The 23658-nt window shown below is 39.7% G+C and overlaps 1 protein-coding gene across 1 annotated transcript in view; it reads right to left on the reverse strand.

Annotated features, from left to right (window-relative positions):
* LOC131976529 (intermembrane lipid transfer protein VPS13B-like) overlaps positions 1-23658 on the reverse strand; it is a 353761-nt gene that overhangs the window by 322236 nt on the left and 7867 nt on the right. The window contains exons 4-5 of the mRNA XM_059339603.1: positions 8109-8226; positions 1887-2054 (exon numbers count right to left, since the gene is read on the reverse strand). Of these exons, the coding sequence (XP_059195586.1) occupies positions 1887-2054; positions 8109-8226 (286 nt within the window). The remainder of the gene's footprint in view (positions 1-1886; positions 2055-8108; positions 8227-23658) is intronic.

Here is a 23658-nt window from a genome sequence, read left to right on the forward strand (position 1 = left end):
TGTCGTAACCACTGCTTGCTTTACTAGCTGGGGGGTTGTTGGGTCTCCCTCAATTAAAGAACCGGAAATTCCACAGTGATAACTAAAAATGATCGCTTCATGAATTCTCTGTTAATTTTGGTTTTGTGACTCCCTATACAGAAACACTTTTTGCTTCAAGGTTATGATGGTTGTGTAAGTTTTAAATAATTGTAATTCTTGCGCAGTAAACCAATAGTATTGCTGCAGTGAACAAATGCAGAGGGATTTTAAACATTTATTGTTTTTATGGAACATCTATAAAATTCAGGAAAACCCTAAGATGCCACGCTCCCTCTTGGCTCTGCACAACAAGTTGATTTTCAAAGGTGAGCTTAGGCACTACATACAGAACACAACAATGTGACAAACAGAGTTCCATGTAGTCTGTTGTTCTCCATGTTAAACACACCGGCCACTTTATTAGCTAGCAAGATGTACCTAATAAAGTGGCACCTGCTGCTGTAGTCCACCTGTTCCATAATCCTATATGTTGGACATTCAGAGATGCTCTTCTGCATACCTTGGTTGTAACGAATGGTTATTTGAGTTACTGCTGAACCAGTCTGGCCATTCTCTTCTGACCTCTGGCATCAACAAGGCATCAAGGCTCACTGGATATATTTTCTTCTTCGGACCATTCTCTGTAAACCCTTGAGATGGTTGTGTGTGAAAATCCCAGTAGATCCGCAGTTTGTGAAATTTCCCATTCTGATGCTCGCTATGAACTTCAGCAGGTCGTCCTGACTATGTCTACATGCCTGAATGCTTTGGGATGCTGCCATGTGATTGGCCTTAACAAGCAGTTGAACAGGTGTACATAAAGAAGTGGCTGGTGAGTGTATATTCTAGTCTATGTTCAGATCTAGTTGGAGTTGGATACTACTCTCCTAGAGACGGTTAAAAAGGAAATGTTATAGACTAGCAAGCAACTTACCAGTTCTGAGAAACATTTTGCAGCTAATAACTTCCAAAGATGATGAAAACAAGATAACTGAGATATTCCATTTTCAAAATATGCCCTTTGGCTTTACCAAAATGTTGAATGTACATTTTGTTTTTTTCAATAGGTTGTGGAATGAAATAAGATAATATAATTTATTTTTGATCTATTATTTATTTTAATGTATATATATTTACATATTATATATAATTTATTTATACATTTTTAAAAACTGAATTTTTTTTTAATTTTCAATTTGATTATTTTTACAGTGCAAGAAAATCTACTGTTTAAAAGAGAAGTTTGTTTGTTTTTTAAGTTCAATAAATGCATGATATTTCCAAAGTCAATGAGTAATCATGTTAATGTTAATGTCAATAATACTGATGTCATCATCGACCAAAATAATCGTGATTCTGTTATTTGTCATACTGAGCTGCCCTAGTTCTCAGGAATGAGCAATTCAACGTAACCTCCTTATTCTTTCCTAAATGTAATTAGTAAGTAATTACCTGTAGGAATTAACCAAAATAACACAACAAATGAACCCTGCAGCCATCAAAAGCAAGGGCCCAGAGGGATTGCACTTCCTACTGTTCTGTTTAAAAGTGGCAGGCTTATGTTTAAAATCCCCCACCACATTCATCTTTTCTTGTTTTAAATGTAAGCTCTTTTCTATATCAAAGCTGACTGTGCATTGGACCTACACATACTCCAACCGGGCTGGGGAGTCTGAATAAGAGACCATTCTGGCAGCTGTCACTGGGCATTTCCACAAAGAGCCATGTTTAAACTTGTCTGATATGTAAGTTTGACCTCAGTTTGAACTAACAAAATTAAACACTTACTGTAGTATATGGGTTCTTGTCTCAGTGGATTTACTAGTTAATCCCACTACCAAGGAATGTAAGCAGCCATTGCTCACCAGTGATGTCCATGAAGGCTCTCTCCCATATATCGTCCACAGTGTAGCACTCTGCCGAGGTAATGTTGACCGACAGCACAATGTCATCTTCCACGTACTTCAGGATCAGGTTGTTCACCACAATATTCACGTTGTTCACCACACGTCTGATCAGACTCTGCACGTAACCTACAAACACATGGGAAAACATATGAGAAACAACTTAAACTGCACAATTAATCCACATAAAAATATGCATACACAAAACATACCCTATAGACATCTCACAGGACGACATAGTAGCATAACAGCAGACATCTACTATCAGGAAACATGAACTTAGTGCTGAAACACCGTCATAGAGTCAAATCCAGAGCTGCATTCCCCAAAAGTCTAGTCTACAGCTCTACTACACAACTGACCCAAGCCATCCTCATTGGCTCGTAAATAAAAGGAGGTCCTGACATGTTATTCTTTGCCTCAAGTCTATCCATTGGACATGTTAAGTGAAAGAAGCTAAATATCCATAAGAAAACATTTTTACTCCTCACCGTGCCTGAGCAGCACTACAAATCCTGAGTGAATTTATGAATCTCTGAAGAGCTCTCCCTTCAGATGCAAAGTCCTGTTTAACCCAAAACTATGCACATGCTGCCTTAAACATATCCCTCCCCAGACCGTTAACCCACTGAGGAGCCTGCATGTTCACTTAAACATACACAAGATTCATTGGATTAGCATACACATGACTTCACACATACAAAATACAGAACTTTATACATATTTATAGAAGACAAAGTATTTGACAATGATGAGAAGAATTAAAAAAAACAACCAAATGGGCGTCCTGTGTGAAAACACTCAATACAGATTAATTTTACAGTATGTTGGCTGGACAAGTTTATGTCATCACTCACTTTCAAAGTTTTACTGCATTATGTGATATGAATAGAATGAGACAGACACTTCTGTGATGGAATATAGAAAGGTGGGGGCAGGCAGCTTTGTGGTGAAGAGGCGGAGGGATGTAGCAACCCAGAGCTAGCAGGAGAGAAAGAGCGGTCCGATAGATTGGGTTTCAGCAAAGCTGGGGGAGCCATCCTGCAGTGTTAGCAGTACCTCCTAATGGCCACAGTGACGCCCAGAAACAGAAGCTTCGCAGGAAAAACATACATGCTAAGGTCATTACTCAACGAAGTAAGAAAGAACTTAAAATATTACAGACAGGGGAGTTTCGACCATAAAATATGAAAATATACAGCAATAAATCCTCCTAACCACAGGACCAATGGCATTATTCATTCCTCCCATGTACTGTTAAACACAGTCACTACAAGTTAAAACATATAAACCTTTAATGCTTTTCCCTTATTTTCCAAACCAAATGTTTGTCTTCCTGTATCTACATGCCTGGCCCAGGGCAGAACAGAACCGATAATTAGGCAGAAGTAAATGGTTCTGTTGATGAAAATATTTATGAATTGGTTAACTGTTCTGCCACTTGTACACAGGCCCGACTATGCATTAGCATAATCCAATTGACAAAATTCTCATGAGTTAGCTGCCTGACCAAACAGAGTGGCAGGAAGAGAGGATGACATAATATAAACTCAACACATAAACGCAACGTGTGTTCGTGACATTTGTGCGTGGCCTTGCATGCATGCATGTGCTTGTCGGACTTTGAGTGTGTGCCTTGCTGCTGTCTTGCGTGCATGAATGTGGCTGTGTGTGTGCGTGTGTATGTGTGTGTGTGCCTGTGGTTCTGGGGTCAGTCAGAAAGCTGCTGTCGCACCTGCAGCCTGGGCAGTAAAACCAGCACTTTACCTCCTGCTATTTCCCTCTCTGGATCTAATTTACCCGTGTCAGAGTGTCTCTCTTGCACTCTCTTACACTTGCTATACCTCTTTTTGCCTCGCACCAAGTCCAGGGCCCCAATCCGTCTCTCTGCGAGCCATCGCACTGCACTGAACTTCTGTAAACAATTGACACAGCCAGCACCTGTGCTGCAGCCCACAGGGAAGGAGCCCACTTAAAACTGTTCAACCATAAAATGACTGGAAAAACCAGCTCCTTTATGTGATCTCAGAACAGGCCAAGTACTCTCTTCTGTGCAATACAGGAAAGAAACACTATACTGTCCGTGCTCACCATTTCTCCTGTATATGGAAAGTATTAGCAGTTATCAGCCTTGCCAGTTATTAGCCTTAGAGAGAGAGATTGACAAGTCCATCACACAGTAAATGTACTGTAAGTTGGACCTGCTGTGTTATTCTAAAAATGTAATTATTACAGTTAGCAATGTAGCCAAGAGAATATATACAGTAGCTACTGTGGGACATATAGTTCACAAAATTCTATAAATCCCAATCCCATTTAATTTTATCTTTTATATGTAAAATAAAAAATACCAGGAACATAAACATAGTGGTACAAGGATCAAACTTCCACAACAGCAGGGTCAGGGTAATAGAAATACTGCAAAGCTATGTTATTATGTTCTATTACCACTTGATCATGTTAGCCAATCTATTAGCCCTAGCCTCTTATAGTAAAATGGTAGATTCACAGAACCCAATCATACATGGTACAGCAAGTCTCTAGAACAGAAGAAAGCTCCAGCTGGAGAAAGCTCCAGCCTTTACCAGTATGGGATATTCTCTATTCTTAAGTAGCATTTTCCAGTAATACCAGAACAGCTGCTGTATTTATCTTGTGAGCAAAGGCCCCAGTACCAGGACAGCAGTAGCACTGGGCCATGGATTTATCTCAGGAGTGTGTTTGCATTTCAGTCCATGCAAATCTCAATCTCCTCCAATCACACGCATACTTACACAACCATCCATGCATGCACAATTCTTGGACACACACAAAGCAACACAAGCACACTCACTTCTGACACATAAATGTAGGTGTGCACTAAGACAACAGTACATACACATGAATATAACACACAAACACAGCACAGTAAATGCAGGAATGAACACACACACATAGGCTCACTGAACTTAGCCCATATAATAATGTGTATTCTGTACTTTTGTGGCAGGGTGGGGAAACAACAAAACCTTCCAGACAGCAATTTTTATAATAAGAAAACAAAATCAAAATTTGGTGTGAGGATTATTATAGAGCAAAATAAGAACGTTAGGACTGAAATTTGGACCTCATATATGGCAACCCACCTCAATGTATTAGTTATATCAGGAAAACATAAGAAATGATCCCCAAATGATGTAGTGCTGCCAGTGGAAAAGGTTGATATAAAAACTGGTGAATAATTACATACAAGTTAACTGGGTAGAGGACAACATAAACATTAATATGATGCTTGCAGATGCTGTGTGCACACATTTTTCAAACAAACATCAAAAATAACAAGTTAACACGTGACTGACAAGATGGAATTTGTAAGAAAACTGCAAAGTGCAAAGACTTTTCATATTAAATGCACTTGCACTTCCAAAAATGAACATTTTTGTGGCTTTTTCAGAAAGATCAGCTTTGAAACTGCAAATCCTGAGTAGAACTTTGATCTAGCCAACTCACAGGTAGCAGGCTAAAGCTAGACTCAAAGAGAGACTTGCCACTATTAAATCTCTTTGAACTCATATAAAACAAAACACATTTTCAGTGTGAATAGGGCCAAAGCAGGATTCCCCTGGAACAGAGAAATGCGGTTCTCACAAACAGTGGCCACTGGTCCCCCACAAGCAGCAGTAAACATAATCACTCACAGAATCGCCCAAGGTGGAAGCACTTGGTCTTTGGTCTTTGTGTGGCTACCAATCCCATGGCATATGAATTAACATCACTATTTTCCACCACAGGGAGAACAGGGAGGATAAATTCATTCAGTATGTGAGAGCTTAGGGCCAAATGACTGGATAATTGCTGGTGGCTGCTTTTTAGTGTCGGCCGTGTTTTGTTTTGGTTGTTTTGAAGGGGAGAGAAGCAGACGCAACACAGAGGTTTATCGACGTAGATGATGACAAAGAGGCAACACTGGCCATTGCACTGCGATGGTCCCCCTGCTAACACACACACAAATATTCTGCCGCTCTCCTGCCACCAATCTACACACCTGTTTTTATCAATTCCTTTCGAGGCAGAAGCAACAAAGTGCAACAAATCTTCAAATTTGAAGTTTTTAATTTTTCTTATACATTACAGCCACACAGTGTACACTAAGCCTGTAGGCCTACATTAAAATAGTAAAGCATTTAAAATATTTTGACAGCTGAAATGCTTCACATTAAAAATATCTGAAATTATACACAACACAACATATCGCTTGGCTTAAATGTTTTCCTGTAATATTTATGCACTGTCTTAATATCAATATGATAATAGTTACATTTGCAAAATGAGTAAAGATTAGTTTCCCTCTGGATCTCCGGCGCCATGACACTTTGAACAAGCTCTTGACAGCCTCTCTTAAATTCCAGCTGAGAGCAAATCCATTAAGGCCCATATGCGTGCTGGGTAGGAATATTTCTGCCTTTGTAATCTTTAATGCTGGTATAAAGAGACATGCTGTGGGAAATAGTGGGGCTAGTGGCATTTTTTTCAGTATATTTAAGGACACACAATATGGGGAACATCACAGGGTAATGCAGATTATCTATATTTTCTAAGGCAGAAATGGAAATGCTATACAGGACAACAACATCTGTATCCATGCCAGTGGACAATAACAAGTCTTCAATAAGGAACTCACTAGACTAATGAATGAAAGTCTACAAACTTGCGTACGTGCCCTGCCATGAAATTCTGTGCTGTGTCCACACTTTTTAAAAACATCCTTTAACTACTTATAAGACTTGTGACAGGTTTGTTTTGTATCTTATTCTTAGGAAAACATCCTCCGTCTGAGTCATAGCAGGTTAGTTTTACCTCATCTACCTTTTAACCTCTACCTTTTAATTAGGAAGGCTGGGATTACAGCATTCATCTGTTTCCTTACTGTTATTGAGGTGCTGCAACCTTTGACCTCAGAGTTGTCTCTACAGCCTGTAATGGGTTGAAACAAGGTCCACTGCTGGAGCACTATGGGGTGTGCACACAAATTAACACTACATTACACTTAAAAACATACACACAGGCACTCACTGAGACACGCACACACATGCACACACCTGGGGGATCTGTTGGAGGCAGGCCCAAAGGGAGATGCTGGGGTGTGAGGCACCCTGCTTTAACAGCTGGGGAGAGATATTATCTCATAACATCAGGGCTGGAAATGGATCCTCCCCAGACACAACCAGCCAGAAGTGAAGGTTCATACATTCATGCATACTTGGGCTTCGGGAGTGAGCCTTATGGTTGGGTGTTAGACTGTGACCTAGCTCTTAGAGCTCAAGACCCCCATCTCTGTACTTTTTTTCTTGTTCATTTTTTTCTCTCTAAAAGCCATAACTGTTCTTTACATTTTAGTATGCCCTTTGCCACCTTTTTTCTTACCAGTTTCTCTGGATATGTTTTCTATTCCCCAAGAACTTTCCATTGCTTCAATTTTTTTCACAATGTGTCTGGGAGGTTGTTTGTTGAGGAACTCAATAAGATTACTGAAGTGTTGCATCCTTATACACTTTTACACACATTTTAATGAGATTCCAATTTTCTTTGGCAGCATAAACATAACGAAAAAAGTTTTCTAATCAATAAGTTTGATGTATTATTCTTTATTTCTTAAAGACAGTTACAAATTGACAAAACAATTCATAGATATTTTTAAAAGGCCATAATCTAGCTGCAATCAAACAAGGCCGTTCTTTGTGAGGTGCAGTAAAGTGCAGGAGTAAGGCAGGTATGGAATCCATGGCCCTGTAGGAGGCATTTGGTCAAGTGGCCTTGTTGATAAGAGCCATCACTGTGTGATTTATCACAGACACATCCCCCGCACTCTCTCTATCTGATTTACACTGGTTAAAAATGCAGTGCTGTGCAGCTCATCCCAAACACAATATTTCTCACAGTGTAAACAGGTATAGCCTTCATTTGAATCTGGCACTGAGCACTGCAGGCTTTGGGCAACAATAAGTCAGTAGATTTAAGTCCAATTATTTGGACTCTTTAGCATTCTGAGAGGCTTTAAGATATAACAAAATTTCTCTGTGGTGTAATAGGTCCTAATCTCTTCCTCATTCTGTGGCCCCATCCTCCCCCACAGAGCCTGCCCTGGTGGTCATTCTCTGAACAGGGAGGTGGAATAGCCCCAATGGCCCCAAGATCATCACTCACCTGGGGGCAGGTCCGGGTCGCTGGGGGCAGCCTGCTGAAGGCGGCGGGGCTTGGCCACGGCCTTGGAGCTGTCTGAGACACTGCGACTGGTGGAGCTAGAGCCGCTCTCGTGGTCATCCTGATGAAAAAACAAACAAGAATGTCTGTGAGGATAGGTAGTGAAATAAACAGAGGATATCTAAATGCCACAGTTCTGTAGAGTTCTGTGTAGAACCCTGTGAATGCCATTTTCAAGTATAATCAGATTAAAGTCATACTTCAATTTACTTTAGTGTACAGTAGTGGTATGAGAGTACAATAGAATGTGGTGGCCCTGGTGTTCGAAAGCTAATTATTTTTCTATTACCTTGTAGAACTTAAAATATGTGCAACAGGCCAGCACACATCTTCCTAATTAATGACTAAATAATCATGTAACTCTATGGGAAACAATGTTACCAGTCTTATCTAACTGCAACCTCTATCTGGTTATTTAGGGTAATCCAGTAATTGGTGTGCATGTAAGATGAGGATCTTTTCTCCTGCATGGCTGTGTGCACAATGAACAGAGGAGCGATTAGAGGGAGCATCGACTGCCTCCCCTCAAACGAAACCTTTCCACTAAACTGCCTCCCTTCCCCATTTAACAACCATCTCCATGGGCTCTACAAACAAACTCTGGTCCTTGGATGAGGGTGAAGGTCTCTCCTCCTCAACAGCACATGTCATCTGTGCTCAGAAACCAGCAGCATGTTAAGCCCAGGAATGTATATGTGTGTGTGTGTGTGTGTGTGTGTGTGTGTGTGTGTGTGTGTGTGTGTGTGTGTGTGTGTGTGTGTGTGTGTGTGTGTGTGTGTGTGTGAGTGTGTGTGTGTGTGTGTGTGTGTGTGGGTAAAAAGCAATGACGATGAGATGGGCATCCCCTTCAGAGTTGTTGGGAGATAAACAAAATATGCCAGGATTCAATGAGCCCAGATTTATTGGTTCAGCTTGTAGAGTGCCTCTGGTCCTTTGACTAAAACACGAGGTGCAGTTATAAAATGATAAGGAAAAGAGGACAAAACAGGACTGACAGCCGAGCTATTGCTAGATCTACTGCCAGAGTGGTTACAATTGAGCTTTGTCGATTCACAAATGCACAAAAAGAGCAATATAGCAATATATTTAAAGACTTTCCTAAAGCTTAAAGCAGAAAACTAATTCTATCGTATCTAATATCATCAAGTAACAAGCCCTGGAGAAGCTCTATTAACAAGATTGACTAAAAGAGATTGACTTTGTGGACTTGTAAAATTTCTACTAGCAGATTGTCACCTTCTCCAAAGAGTCTTTGGTGATTGTGTTTCCATGTTTTAACAGAGGCTTGCTGTCTTGTTCCCAAGTTTTTGGAGGGACTGGCACGTTTACAGCGTTTGAATCAAGAATTCATTATCTGAGCTTATAGAACTAAAATGTGTCAAATCTGTTTTTGCATCCAGAGGACAAATGTTTGTCAAATTTAGAATACAGCAAGGCCCAGCACTACAGTAAGAACCTATTCAACCATAAATGTTTAAATTGGAGAGTATAGGGGATAACACAATATTACATCAGAGCACAAAAGACATACTATGACCACCATAGCTAAAGTTCTACTCTTCTATAACTACTTTGTATAATTAAACAAATACCTCATATTCATATTCACAGTAGACACAAGCCTGTAACAGATGACGGTAGGGAGAAATGAAAGACAGAAAAGAAACCACATGTATTAGAACCATTCCAGAAACAGAGAAATCAGGAAAAAATAGTGGAGAGTTGACTGGATTAACCCCCAGTATGACATTGATTTGGGGTTACTACAGCACTATAACCTTTTCACATTCAGCCCAGGCAGTAAGTGAGTTAGACAATCTGGACAAAGAAAAGGGGGCAATCTCATGTGTTAAGCATTAAAACAGGGGATCATTGTGGCAGAGTGTCTCAGGAGTCACCCCTTATCCTGACGAATGTAAACAATGGAGGTGTCAAAACCAAATATATTTGGCTACTCCATGCCCACACACTTCTTTCACAGATACTCAAATGAGCAAATGAAAAGCCACAGCCACACCTTTCATGCAAGTTGCATGCTGCACACACTGTATATACACGTAGCCCACACAATTAACACACATTCCTACTTCTGACACTAATGACAATGAACCCTTTTCTCTCTCTGTGGTTGAGTAATGAAGATTAGGTTTTAAACATACTTTGCATAATTTGAGATGTGGACACACTGAGAGAGAAGTAAGTATCCCCCAGTGCGGTAACGTAAACACGCAATTGCCAAAAGAGACGAGAGAGGCTCTGGTAGAAATATTTACACTTTACTTCAGTAAGGGCCTTTGCGGTAGAGCTGCACTATGCAAGCCGTTTTCTCCCCATCAGTGAGTGGTGGGAATTGGTAAACATAAGGGGAAGAATAATAAATACTTCATCAAGGTTCCAAAGAATAGAGATTGACAAATAATAGGATGTGAATTTTGTTGCTTATTATTCACACTTCATTTGTTAACTTGTCTTCACTTCAAACGTTGCATCTGCAATATTTAGAGATATTACAACAAAAAAGGCTGTTTTTTTAGATGAGGTAAGTTTATAATGAGGTATGCTCACATGTTGATGGTTTTGGTTTACATCACAACTTACACTTCTTGAGCGCATTACAATTAGAAACAGTCCCCCTCCCCTGTAGACTCTCATATCTATACCTAAAGGAATGCCTAGCCCCGCAGGCCAAGAGTACATTGAGTTCAACAACTCAAACCACCACTAAAGAACAAGACTGCCAAATTTGGAAGTAGCGCAATTAAGCGCTCAATGTCACCGTGGGCAGTGAGCAATTCTCCAGAGGCAAAAAATGCCTTTTCAGAGGGAAGCCCTGGGACAAATGAAGGCAGCCTCAGCTGCTGCCGGGTAAACTGATCCCTCCAATGCCACGGCAGGGCACAGGACAAGAAGGCAGAGATGGAGGGATAGAGAAGGAGGGAAAGACAGAAGGACCAGGAAAAGGGTGGGGGGGTTGCTTCCCCTGCAGGCATGTCAACTCAGCTGTTGGCCAAAGATGACGGTAGCAAAAAGGAAAAGAGAGACAAGAGACAAAGAGATAAGTGGAAAAAAAACAGAGTGAGTGAAACTGAGACAGTGAAACCAAGAGTAGTTAAAAGAGAGCAAGAGTGAGAGACAACAACACCAAAAAGAAGCAGGTCCTAGCAGTGTGAGTGACAGGCAAGGGGGACCCCCTACTCAGAGGGTAAGTGGGCACCCACAGAGGGTTAGGGCACAGGAAGGCCAGGCCTGACCTCTGTCCCCCTGCAGACGTCTGGCTCAGTCAGGGACCAGGAGGCAGTGTGTTGAGCCTGTCTGGAGGGTCAACCCTCATCTGAGCTGCTCAACACATTAGCTGAACCCTGCCACCACCTCCAGCTATTAAAAACAGCACCTCTGCAGATACTGTCACAGTTGTCCTAGTACAAACAAACAAGCTATAACTCTCAGATAGCAGAAACCAGTGAAATCTTAACTGTTGTTAGAAATGTAATTTATATGTAAACTGTGATGTGAATGCATACTAAAAATATAGTATTTTTTGGTAAGTAGACTATTTCACAGCAAGTAGAAATTTGAGATGTGATGTGATGACACCTAATAGGATATATTAACTAAAGTTGCCAATTGCATGGATATGCTTAAGCAATCTGTTTGAATTGTTTCAAACACGAGTTTAACATACACTTTAATAATACACTTTAAATAAGTTTAGCCTAACATATTCATTACTCAGTGTAAAGCATAGGGGGAAAATAGAAAAGTGGTCTTGCTGCAATTTCTTGTCATTTAAGGCTTTCACTTTGACATATGTTGGCCTAAAACTAAATTGCCATAGTTTGCTTTTATTGCCCAATACATATTTCTTAAAAATAAAATATGACATTTTCTTTTTCTTTTTTGTTTTCTCTCCACAAATTACAAAGCGATTTTTCAATTTCAGTTGAACAGTGAAAAAAAATGTTGGCAGGGATTAGCAGTTGACTACCCTGCATGCCTGTAACTGCCAGATCTTTGAAACCCAAACATTTTTAAAACTGGTCAATTTCACACAGTTTCAGCAGATTAATGTGTGCATGCAGAAGACCATTGCTGGATAAACACGCTCTTTGTTATTGTTGTTTTTCCTCTGCAGGTTGCTGGCGAACTCATGCTGACATCAAAGCAGCAGGCCTGAAGATTGGAGGCCAGGCAGTGGAGGGCGAACGCCTATGGAGTGAGAAAATAAATGAAGGAAACCCAATAGCTCCTTATCTCAGACTGACCCCCCCCACCCCCACCCCTCCTTTAAATCACTCATATACACACACAAACACAGACACACTCACTGGGTCTGACAAGTAAAGGCCCTGTCCCTCATGTCATGGCCGACAGAGCACAATCCCTGGGGAGGCTCGCGCAATCAGACCTCTTCCCTCCTTTTACAAAAACACTTTCAGACAACACATTTTGCCATATGATAATATAAATAATAGTAAACCTATCTAACATTGGTAGCCAAGGCATAGTAGGAGCACTGTACATGTAATGGGTCTATGAACGATTTTCCAGAAAAAGACTAAAAACAATCAATGCTGACGTGATACACACCCTCAGTAGAGAGCACACCGGTCTGCTCTTGAAGCAGTGCTTCTGTTCTCAATGCTACTTGATGTCCTCTCCCCTCCTCATGTCATATTGCCCTGACAACTTTTGTTCCTTTACCTGTCCCTTTTCCTTCCCATTTATCTTGTTCATTTTGCTTTTGATTATTTTTTCTTATCTACAATCTACATCCCTTAATACAGTTGCTTTTAGTTTGTTGTCGTCATCTTCTTCATCCCTTCAGCCCTCCATAAGCAGATAGTCTAAAGCTTGTTTTAATAGTGATGACCCTGGTTCTCATAGAAATGGTTTCCAGCTGGCACCAAAAGGAATAAGACGTGAAAATGGGCTCACTGTGTTTCAAACATATAGTCACAGTTTGGGATGGTTCCAGTAATGTTATATGGTATGCAGCCATTGATGACGACCCCACTAGAATGTAAGCTGAAGAGAGTGGAGCTCATCGCAGTTGACTCAAATTACCTTTTCTTTCACGTCCCTTGGCTTCGAAACACATCCATCAGCTCAACTAAAAAATTAGCTGCTAATGGCTTTTTAATGAAACTGTAAGAAATGCAGAAAGCCATTACACCATGATTAAAGACAGTGGTTTCATTTTCTCCTCAAATGGAGGTAGACTACTAGAGCAGGCTGCCAGCCTGAACTGTAAGGACAGGAACTCACACTCTCACTTTCAAAGGACTTATTTATATGCAGAAATTATTTATATTGCTATAATACTTGTAATTTATATACAAATACCAACATGCACAACTACATCAAGTATGTGCACAAAATAACATTTTTTACATGCAACACCAGGCACACAAGTGTGTGTGCATAGTCTCACATACAGCCTAAATATAAAGACCTATACTGTGAAAACACAGCAGAGCCGTGCAGCTGGAATCCATGGCAGATTGGAGGGATTAGAGCCCGAAATGAGCCCAGATGAATATCACATCGTGTGACATTCTGAATAATTATCTCAATGAAAACAGCTCATTACAAAAATGTGGTCTCTCTCTGGCTCCCCTCTTTCTCCTCTCTTCAAGTAATTAAATCCACTACTGGGAAAGAAAATCCCCAGTTTCATATACTGCACTAATGAAATATTACAGTCCTCAAATGTACACAATGTGCTTCAGTACTTAAACTGAACTGGTGAAATCCTTAGCCTTGTTCTTCTGAGCAAAGTAGAAAGGCAGCGTGAGACAGTGTATGATCAGTGTAGCACAGGAAGTGCAACTTCAGTAGTTTCTGAAAAAGCTCTGCTTACAAAATATTTGAGCCAAAGGAAAACATTACCTTCAATATTTTGGAATGTGAAGTGCTTCAATGATAAATCCAGCAGTACATGATAAAATGCAACTAAAATGATAGTCTACAACTGGTATAAGAGAGCAAAGATGACCGATTTTGAATACAGTTCTGAAATACAGCTACATTGAATGTGCTGCTGCCTAATGTCAATGTCAGCTATGGTGATTCTCATAAAAGTATTTTCCAAGCCACTTTTCTTTTGTAAGACAACACAACAAAACTATTCAGCACATATTGCATATTAAACATCTGATTAATAATCAATCATCAGATTATATGATGGGGAGACAGTCCATAAATTTATACATCTCACCCTGGCTGAAATTTTATTTATAGTCAAATCCATGATCATTTATTTGTGTTTTTTAAAACCTTGATACTTACATAATTAATACCACAAGCATTTTTCATCCCTGCAAACTGTTAGAATGAAGCACAAGGCACATTTTCCAAGCAGAGGCCTTCTTTCTATCAAACGCGTTCAGAGTTTGTTAAAGAGGGGAGAGCAGGGACATGGAAAAGACCCAAACGCCAAAAAGAGAATGCACAATTACAAAACTATTTCACTCTACAGCAGGAGGAATCACAAGACAGCGCTGGTGATGTCATGCTAGAGGTTTCTGCCAAGAGTGCCTCCAATGTACCCAAGTCAAACTGGCTATGTTTAATATCTGCCTCCACCATGCCCAGAATAACAACAAAGACAAACAGAGATCCCAGTAATAGACTAGAGCCACAGGCAGCAACAAAAAAACTTCTGACTTCTAAGCATTTCATTTGGACATCTTCGGACAGCCGTTGCATGATCTTCACCTGAGAGGATTCAACTGGCTGCAGATGTACAGATTTTTTACTAAGAGACAAGAAAGAACAAGAACCTATTGCGTTCTGTGTACTGGTTTAAACCCCAAGCTTTTTTCTTTAGTCTTATCAGCAAACCTCAAGTAATATCAGCAGAAACCAATCTTGTGTTTACGGTACAGTAGCTGTTGCTGCTCCAGTTTAAGTGTGCATAATTCTCCATTAATCTTGTAAATCTCAAAGCCAGTGTATTCATGCATTAAATCGGTTTCTTTGTTACAAAATAGCTATTTTGGTTGTTATTTCCCCACAACAGTAAGCAGGTCAGCAGTAAGACATTTCAAAGCAGAGGGAGCGCTGAGGTCAGCGCTTTTTCATCCTCGCTAACAATGTTTGTTTTCCACAATTGTTGTTCAAACAAAAGACTTTAAGTCATAGTTACTCTAATCCCAAGACTTGATTAAAAGCCAAGAACAAGGAATTCAGACAGGCTAGTGACTCGTTCTGATGTAGGTGCCGTAATGGAATTTGGAACCAAGCTGAACAGCCTAGATCACTGCTGTCTCCGCTTTCCTTTCATTGGAGCCCATTCGAATTCTGGCAGTGACCTCTTGATGTTAACATACCATGTTCCTGCTGGTGACCTGCACTTTTGTATTATTGCACCTGACATACATAACTGTTGCTTCCCTGGTGAAAAGGAGAAAAAAATAAAGGAAAGGGACAGAGAAGGAGAATCAAAGAGAGCAAAGAGTGTGAAAAAAAGAGTGCGGGAAACAATGGTTACAGCACAAAAGACAGAGGAAAAAAGAAAAATAGGAGTGAGACAACAGGAAAGTTGGGTTGGGGGGGGAGAGAGAATGGGAAAGAGAGAGAAATTGTTCCTGATTTAGATCTGAGAGGCTCTGGTCCTTCAGATGTCTCCATCAGCTAACCACAAGCCCAGGCTAAGCATGTGAGGCATGCTGCTTACGCTGGCACAACTACCCCCTAATGCTAATAACTGCAATGTGTTAGCTACAATAAAAGACGCCACTGAGACACACACACATGCGCGCACACGCACACACATACACAAAGGCATGTGCAAAAAAAAATGCACACATCTTCCTTGAGTCCACTACGACACACGGGGGAATTCCCAGACGCTTTAATATAATTTGTTAATTTCTAATCCAAATCAGTCAGTTATATATCATGTAGTTCATCTATTCAAACAAACTGTTATTTTCAGACTTGATAAATACTTGGACATTAATTAACAATCTTTATAAATGATGATGAAAATCAGCATCCTAATATATTTCTATCTTCTTTTTATTTTGGCGAGTCACAAAAAAGTAGTGGTCCTAATTAAAACATAACCTGCCATTTATCTGTCGAATACTGAACCATCCCTGGTCCAAGTTTTGCAAATTATTACATACACAATATTAAGCACATTATACAAGACATAAGCACCCCTTGAAGGATGTAAGCACCAGCCTCCAAGAACAGCGCAAGCGGTGGCTAAGGCCACTCTGACAACTTAATTGCACATGTGAGGTGCAGCTGGAAGGCACGAACTGTAGAGGCCTAAGTGTTCTTGGAGAGTATCAATGTTCTGAAACCAGCAAGATAGAATAAATCAAACAGAGAGAAATGGGAGAGGACTTTCCGTCAGTGTTGAGAAATACCAAAGCCATATTGCAGGAGGTTTGAGCATGCAAGCGGAATGCAGCAGGCCTTATGTTTGCATAGCTTTTATACACGAGGTTCCAAAGCAACTGAGGTACTGTCAACATTCATCAGTTTACTTGAGAGATGGAAAACTGTCAACCTTACTTTGGAGAAAAATCATTTCAATTTTATCCATGTAACATCTTGAAGCTGTAACAGAGTCCTTGTCCGTGGTTCTCAGGTCACTTATTGTCTTCATCAGTGTAATGAAAGAAGACGTTTTTCATTTCTTAGCTTAAATTTGGATAACAAACCAAGGAAAAAAGAGGCCTGCTCCTGGCAAAATAGCCAGTGTGCAGTCCTGTTTTAAAATTTGAAAGGTTGAAAGTAAGATTTCAAAGGTTAAACTATAGTTTGAAAAATGTAAATGGGACATGAACATAAAAAATTAAAATATCTGTATTGTTTGCGTTCTAATAGACTGTACAGAAGAAGTAGACAGAGCCACCTTCATGTCACTCATCGGTTTGAAGAGCACGGTCATCGCCATCTGTGTTTTGGAGCCTGAAGTGACCATATTTGGACAAGAGAATGATGTTAGGAAAGAGGGTGCTCAGTTATCAGCTTACACTAGCACTAGCTTGCTAGCTTGATTACCAAGGTAAATTTGTAATTCAAAATACAGCCAATTCCCTAAAGTTTCAGTAAAACCGTACGCAGAACAAGATTTTAAGGGGACCAAAATATTACTATTAACTTTCATGAACGGAAAACACAAAGTTCTAAGATATAAAGACACAGTGCCCTGGGGTAGCAACCTGTCAATCATAAGGTCGTCACAGCCAAAAGTATACCCTACTTTATTATCCATTTCACACTTAATGGGACACAATTTACAAAATACTGTATTAAAGAAGACTTGACCTAGCGATTGAGACCATCAACGTAACGTAACGTAGCGTAGCGTAGCGTAGCGTAACGTAACGTAACGTAACGTAAGAAGTAGGGTCATTTTCTCATAGACTTCTATACAATCTGGCTTCATTTTGCTGGAATGGGAGTTCCCCACAGTAAACCATAAGATATAATGTAGGTTCACGCACTTTCACATTGGCTTGACTTTTGAGACCCTAAGTTTGCCCTTTGCTTTATACTCACATCTGTGGTATAATAAATTAAATTAACTTTAATTTCTGGACACAGACGCAGAATGAATGCAGAGTATGAACCCTTTGTTACTGCTGATGCCGGTTTCAGTTGTCTTCAGTTGTTGTTTAAATTACAGATCTTTCCCCAATTAAAATCTTTTTAGAAAAACCTGGCATGCAAAACTGAAAATGAATTGTGAATATGATTTTTTTTTCTTGTATTCCTTGATATCTCTGTGATGCTGTATGTCAACCAATCACCTTCCTAATGTCTCTACTCTCTGTTCTGTTGTCAACTGGAAATTATAACTGTCAAAAAGTTTTTGTGAAAGATGAGGAGCACAAACAGGTCAATTATAGCATGATAATTCTTATCATGTTGGTCATTTTGAACAACAATTTGACATCTGGCCAATGTCAAACCAGGGCGATCACACTCCTCCAAGATCTGTTGGTTTATTATCTTTTCAGCTAACATATGCCTTCTCCAAACAATCACCCTTTCTTACCTCCCCCTCCAGTGACATGTTGTGCAATTATTCATATTACATTCTTCTATTCTTACCCACACATTAAAGGCGCCCTACCGGCCAAGATAAAAGCAAACACTACTGATTCTGACACACTCTGGGGAAAGTGGAATCTAACTCATAGACCAACTAATGAAGTAGGTATTTTAGGGTGTTATGGATATAATCTAAAATCTATAGATAGAACTTAATTTAGTTTTTTAAACACATAATTTTTTAATTTTTTCAAGATTTATGCTCTGCCAAATAGCTGACTAGTACATACTGACTAGTTCCAAATGCATGATTTTCCTGGTTAAAAGGTCCTGCATTAAATGGCGTCATCATTTCTATAATAAGAGTGAAATTATTCATAGGTCAAAGGGGTGAGGGTCTGCTAAATGGAGCACACACTCACCATGAGACATAAAACACAGACCACCCACGGTTTGTGTAACATGGAGTCACACAAGCCAACCTTTTTCCACTGAGAAATTACACACAGAGCCACTCAGTTACTGTGTTACTCCTTTTTGTCACTTTCTGTCTCACGCATAGTAAAAAAATATACATCTCTATAAATATGATTAAAGCAATTACACAAAGAGGAATATAGTGAAAAATTACTAAAATGTGGTTGTGAGTCTGTGCTGCACTCAAAAAAATAGAATGAAATAAAATAAATGAAAGCCTGTTGTGTCGCACCCACACACAACACAAACACAAGAGCTTAAACGCAATTTAAGTGGTAAATGTGTCTCTTAATTTAATGCAATCTCTTCTTACAGTGTCTGTTTAGATTTAAGACTCATAAGGCATGTGGGTTTCCTAATTGCAGCACAATATCTTCCCAGAATTTTCGTCCAAAGAAAGCACTAATAAAGCAAACATTAGCCCTAATTGCAAGGTAATCGTTTCCCAGACGGCAATATCACCAGGAGCACCCACCAAGTAATAAGGTCCATTGAGGGATTGCTGTAGTCCGGATGGCCTGAGAGCAGGGATTAAATCGTGGAGCAGCAGCATCCTGCCCAGAGTGTATTGATCACCACTTGACTCACTGGATGCAGGAAGCCGTTGGGTTTAATTTTTCCCCCGACAGCTTTCCTGTGTCTGAGGACTGTCTGAGGAGCTAAAGTAACCTCATCCCACCAGGAACCCAAAACTCAATCAAACCTCAAAGCGTAACAGCGTAATGCTGTGGGTTGTGTAGCGTTTGCTGACTCACAGGCAATGGTGGTTGGGTGCAAGGCCTTCTGCTGGAATGACACACTTGTGCATTTGTCTTCTGCAGATGCTTTAAATCAGTTTGGAATGCCAAACAGAGACCAATGCAATGGGTCACTCTATGTTTAGAAATTGAATGAGGCGAGGGAAAATATGGCATAGTGAATTACAATAAAATGGTGTGTCATTAAATTATGTTTTGTTAGAAAACATTTATTTGGCTTGAAGACATACTCCATGATTACCATACCATCTTTTTTGTTCAGTTTGAAACATGGACCTACTCGAAGATTTCAGCACCATTACAACATGTGAGCCTTCCTTAGGTTGTCACCAAGTGGGTTGGCATGAGGCTAACAACGTACAGTGCATGTGACAAAGACAGTGGGCAGCCTAATCTCTGGTCTTCTCACTTGAAATATCTCCCAATCTTGCCAACATAACACACAACTGATATTGATATTGATATTACAGTTGCCAACTAAACAAATGCATTCAACCCATCAATATAGCAATACAAGAGACAGTTGTTTGAGGGCAAATGTGTAACTTTGTCATAAAACAAACAATGGATCTGGGCTTTCAGGAAAAGTTTACATGAAGGCCTGATAAACTATAAACAATCTAGAGGTTTCATCTCTATAGCCATGGAAATGCTGCCATTTTATGACAAAATACAAACATAAACTGGGACATATACACATTGATCCTTTTATAGCTGCTCCCCAGTACATATGCTCTGATGTTCAATATACTTCTATGTCTCTATAGTTTTCTTTGTCTCTCATCAGAACACTTGCTCTGGCTTCCAACCTGCCTGAGGAATCCACAGTGTGCCAACATTACTCCATCTTTTTATTATTTACAGTCAGAGATGGGTAATGTTACTGCTACGGGGGGTTGGATTCAAGGAAAATAGATTCTCCAAAGCTCCATGTCTGCACCCTCTGTCTCCTCAGTCCTGAAGACAAGGCCCCGCTGAGCTGATGATCAGACGGATTTATGGTGCAATCTCTGTAAGCCATTTGCTCCCTGCGAGCCGGAGAATCAAAGGCAAGATTTCCGGATGGCATTGGGACAGAGATTATCCAGTTTGTGCTATCTGATTGCAAACTTCCACAGGCTGTTTTCTTTTACTTGTTTAACTTTTTCCTTTGTGTTTTCTGACTTGTGAAAGATGAGTTGCACAGTCACAAACAGACAGATCTGTCAGAGAGAAGTGTATACAATGGAGGCTGGCAGTGGAGGTATATTTGATTGCACGTTTAATGTTTTACTAGATGGCACAAAGATGAAGAAGTTTAAAGTCCTCATGTTTTTTATTATCACTTTAGAACATGTTGACACTCCATCAACGAGAACTACATATCTCAATTTTAAACCAAAACGTAAAGCATAACTACAATAGACCACTACATCAGGCTTAACACAGACGCTGGTAACAGTCCATACATCCCAGGTTTCCCATTTAGTGGCTTGTGGATTCATCCCCTAAGTGGTTAGACCACATGTTAAAGCTGTGGCATCCACAGTAAAACTCCATGACAAGGTCACAATGTTTTAAAAACATTCTGTAATTGATTTTTATATTAAGAAGGCACACATCACATCTATAGATTTCTGTTTTAAATTTGGAAGCCAAAGTATCAATCCTTTGTCTTGTAGGTGGTAGATTTAGAAATGGAATCACAACTTGGGATTTTTAAGGAGTCTTCAAAAAGGGGTTCCCTAATTCACATGTATTACCCATTATTTAGGAGCAATGAGGTCTGGTGGTGTAAAGCCCTAAAAATGGTTTGGAAGGAATCTTACAGAAGAAAGGGCCTAGTTGGACCATATGCCAAACCAACAAGTCTCAGAGGCACCTCCCCAAATCATCTTGAGGCAATGCATCAATCAGAACCTCCACATCAGTGGCAAATGCACTCAGCGGCTATAAAACTCCCAGATCAAGCAGCAAGCTGAGCCAAAACCAGAAAGGCTCTCCTCGGTAAACCCAAGCCCTTATCTTTGTCTCGTAAAAAATAAAGAGTGGCTGAAAGTGTTATGATCCACTGTAACTGCTGTCCAGCCAGTTCCTCTCCATCTTTGGTGATCACACCTCATCTTCAACATCTGGAGCAGTTTACCAGGATGTCACAATGAAAAAAAATATGCCCGTAATTTTGCAACATTGCATCAATGTTAGTTGTTAGGTCTTTCATTAAGGCCTGAGATCAATCGTGCCAATTTCTGGTACTGCTACAACTAGCTACAAATACAAGAACAAAACTTCTAAAAACAGCCACACAATAAATTCTATCTGAGGCTTTATCCGTCTCCTCATTATCGGGAGAAGCTTGGAGGCAGTGATGTCTTAAATCAAATGCTTAGTATCACATCATAGACTAGCTCCAATTCACCATATTTGAGCTGCAAACCTTAACATGACAACCACCTAATGAAAAAAAATGAAATATACCAAACACAGAAAAACTGTCCTGGATGTGAATAGTTTGGTGTGAAGCTTGTAAAAGTAAAGATTGCTGCTAACTCCTTCCATAAGATTTCCATGGGGAAAAGAAGATACTGGATGGAGACCTTATGAGTTCTATTAATAACTCCAGGTTCCATAGGGGCTCTTTATATAGAATGACAGATTTTATTGTTTTATCCTGTGCAGCTCTTGACATTTTCAGATTGCTTTTTAATTTAGAACGGGCTCAGATCAAACAGTTCATCATATTAAGTTACTCAAGAGGGGCCACATTGAGTGTGTCTTTGCACAAGAAGAAAGAAGTTAAAATTGACTACTACAAAACCCTTTCATCCCCATGACCAATCTCCTGTTACATACATTGAGCTCTTAGGCATAGACCAGGGCTTAGTCTAATTTCACATAGAGATGTCCACACTAATTATTCAAGTCGTACATGAACTACAATGATTTACATTTTTTCACTTAGAAACTGAAACTGAATAGAAAAATATATGGACAGAAAATGCTACATGTTCATTATATTTGAAAAATAAAACAAAAGTGGTAGTGATTTAAAAACAGATTAGATGTGTACCAAAGAAAGCATGTACAGTGTATAAATCATCTTCAAATAATGCACTGTGTGACTTAAGGGCACAATAAGGCACGATTAAACCTAATATATTTTGTTTGTAAATGGCCCCATGTTTGTAAAATGAATGTCAAAAACAAGTTGACAACATTTTTTTCTATTACTCTACGTTCTGCACTACAAGTCCTCATTACATCTAATTTTAAGCAATTACACTGTCAGCAGGAGCTGTAATCTCAAACTGCTGCTAAACGCCCAAATTTCCACATTTGCTGGAAACTATAATTGTAAGCTGCTCTTGGTGCTTTGCAGATGGGCCCTATTGAGCAATCTGAATATCCCTAATATTACCCAGTTCCTCTCAAGGGGAAACAGGAACATTAAAAAGGTCCAAATAATTCCGGTCAAATTACACAACCCTTAATGAACTTCAAAAGACCTACGGATGTTTTTACAGGCCAGCAGTCAGGCTTTAACAGTAATTATGAAAACAAACCATATTAATGATATCATTTATCATTTCCACACTTTGGCCACATGAGGCCCACCACAAAGTTCCTGTCTCTATTGGACAAAAGAAACACTAGTAATGTACTGAATTTAAAATGCAAGATTTTCCACGCAAATATCAAATTTTTCAGTTCTTTTTAAAGTCCTGTGGGCCATCACCCAAATTACTTGAGGGCTTCAGGGAGAACTGTCATGGCCCAGGTTTTGCATACACCTATGCCAAACTCCCTGCATTCCTGCTGCAATCTGATTAAAACTGGACCAGGGCCTGACATGCATATAAACCTTATATCTTACCTCAAGTGAAATATAATCTCTTTTCTGTGAGACTAATGTGAAAAAGTCACATTTTTTTGTCACATTTATCAATTGTTTTCACAATTATCTCTCGCCACCACAAAGATGACATGGCAAATAATGCCTTCTTGCAATGTTGAAAGTGTAATAAAGTAATAAAGAGAAAAATAAAAATAAAGTCACCAAACTACACAAATCTAAAGCAAAGTGGCTGCATAATCTTGGTTTAAGAACACAGTAGTCAGCCTCCCACTCACATAGGAGAGAAGTGTAGTGGCTCATTTAAATTCCACATGTTAGAAGGACTTCTGCTGTAAATCTGGCTTTGCTCCAAATTATGTCTCATGGGTGTACATACCACTGAATAATTTGTCCAAACGTCATTTGC

The sequence above is a fragment of the Centropristis striata genome, chromosome 8 (assembly GCF_030273125.1).
Source record: "Centropristis striata isolate RG_2023a ecotype Rhode Island chromosome 8, C.striata_1.0, whole genome shotgun sequence".
NCBI lineage: Eukaryota > Metazoa > Chordata > Actinopteri > Perciformes > Serranidae > Centropristis > Centropristis striata.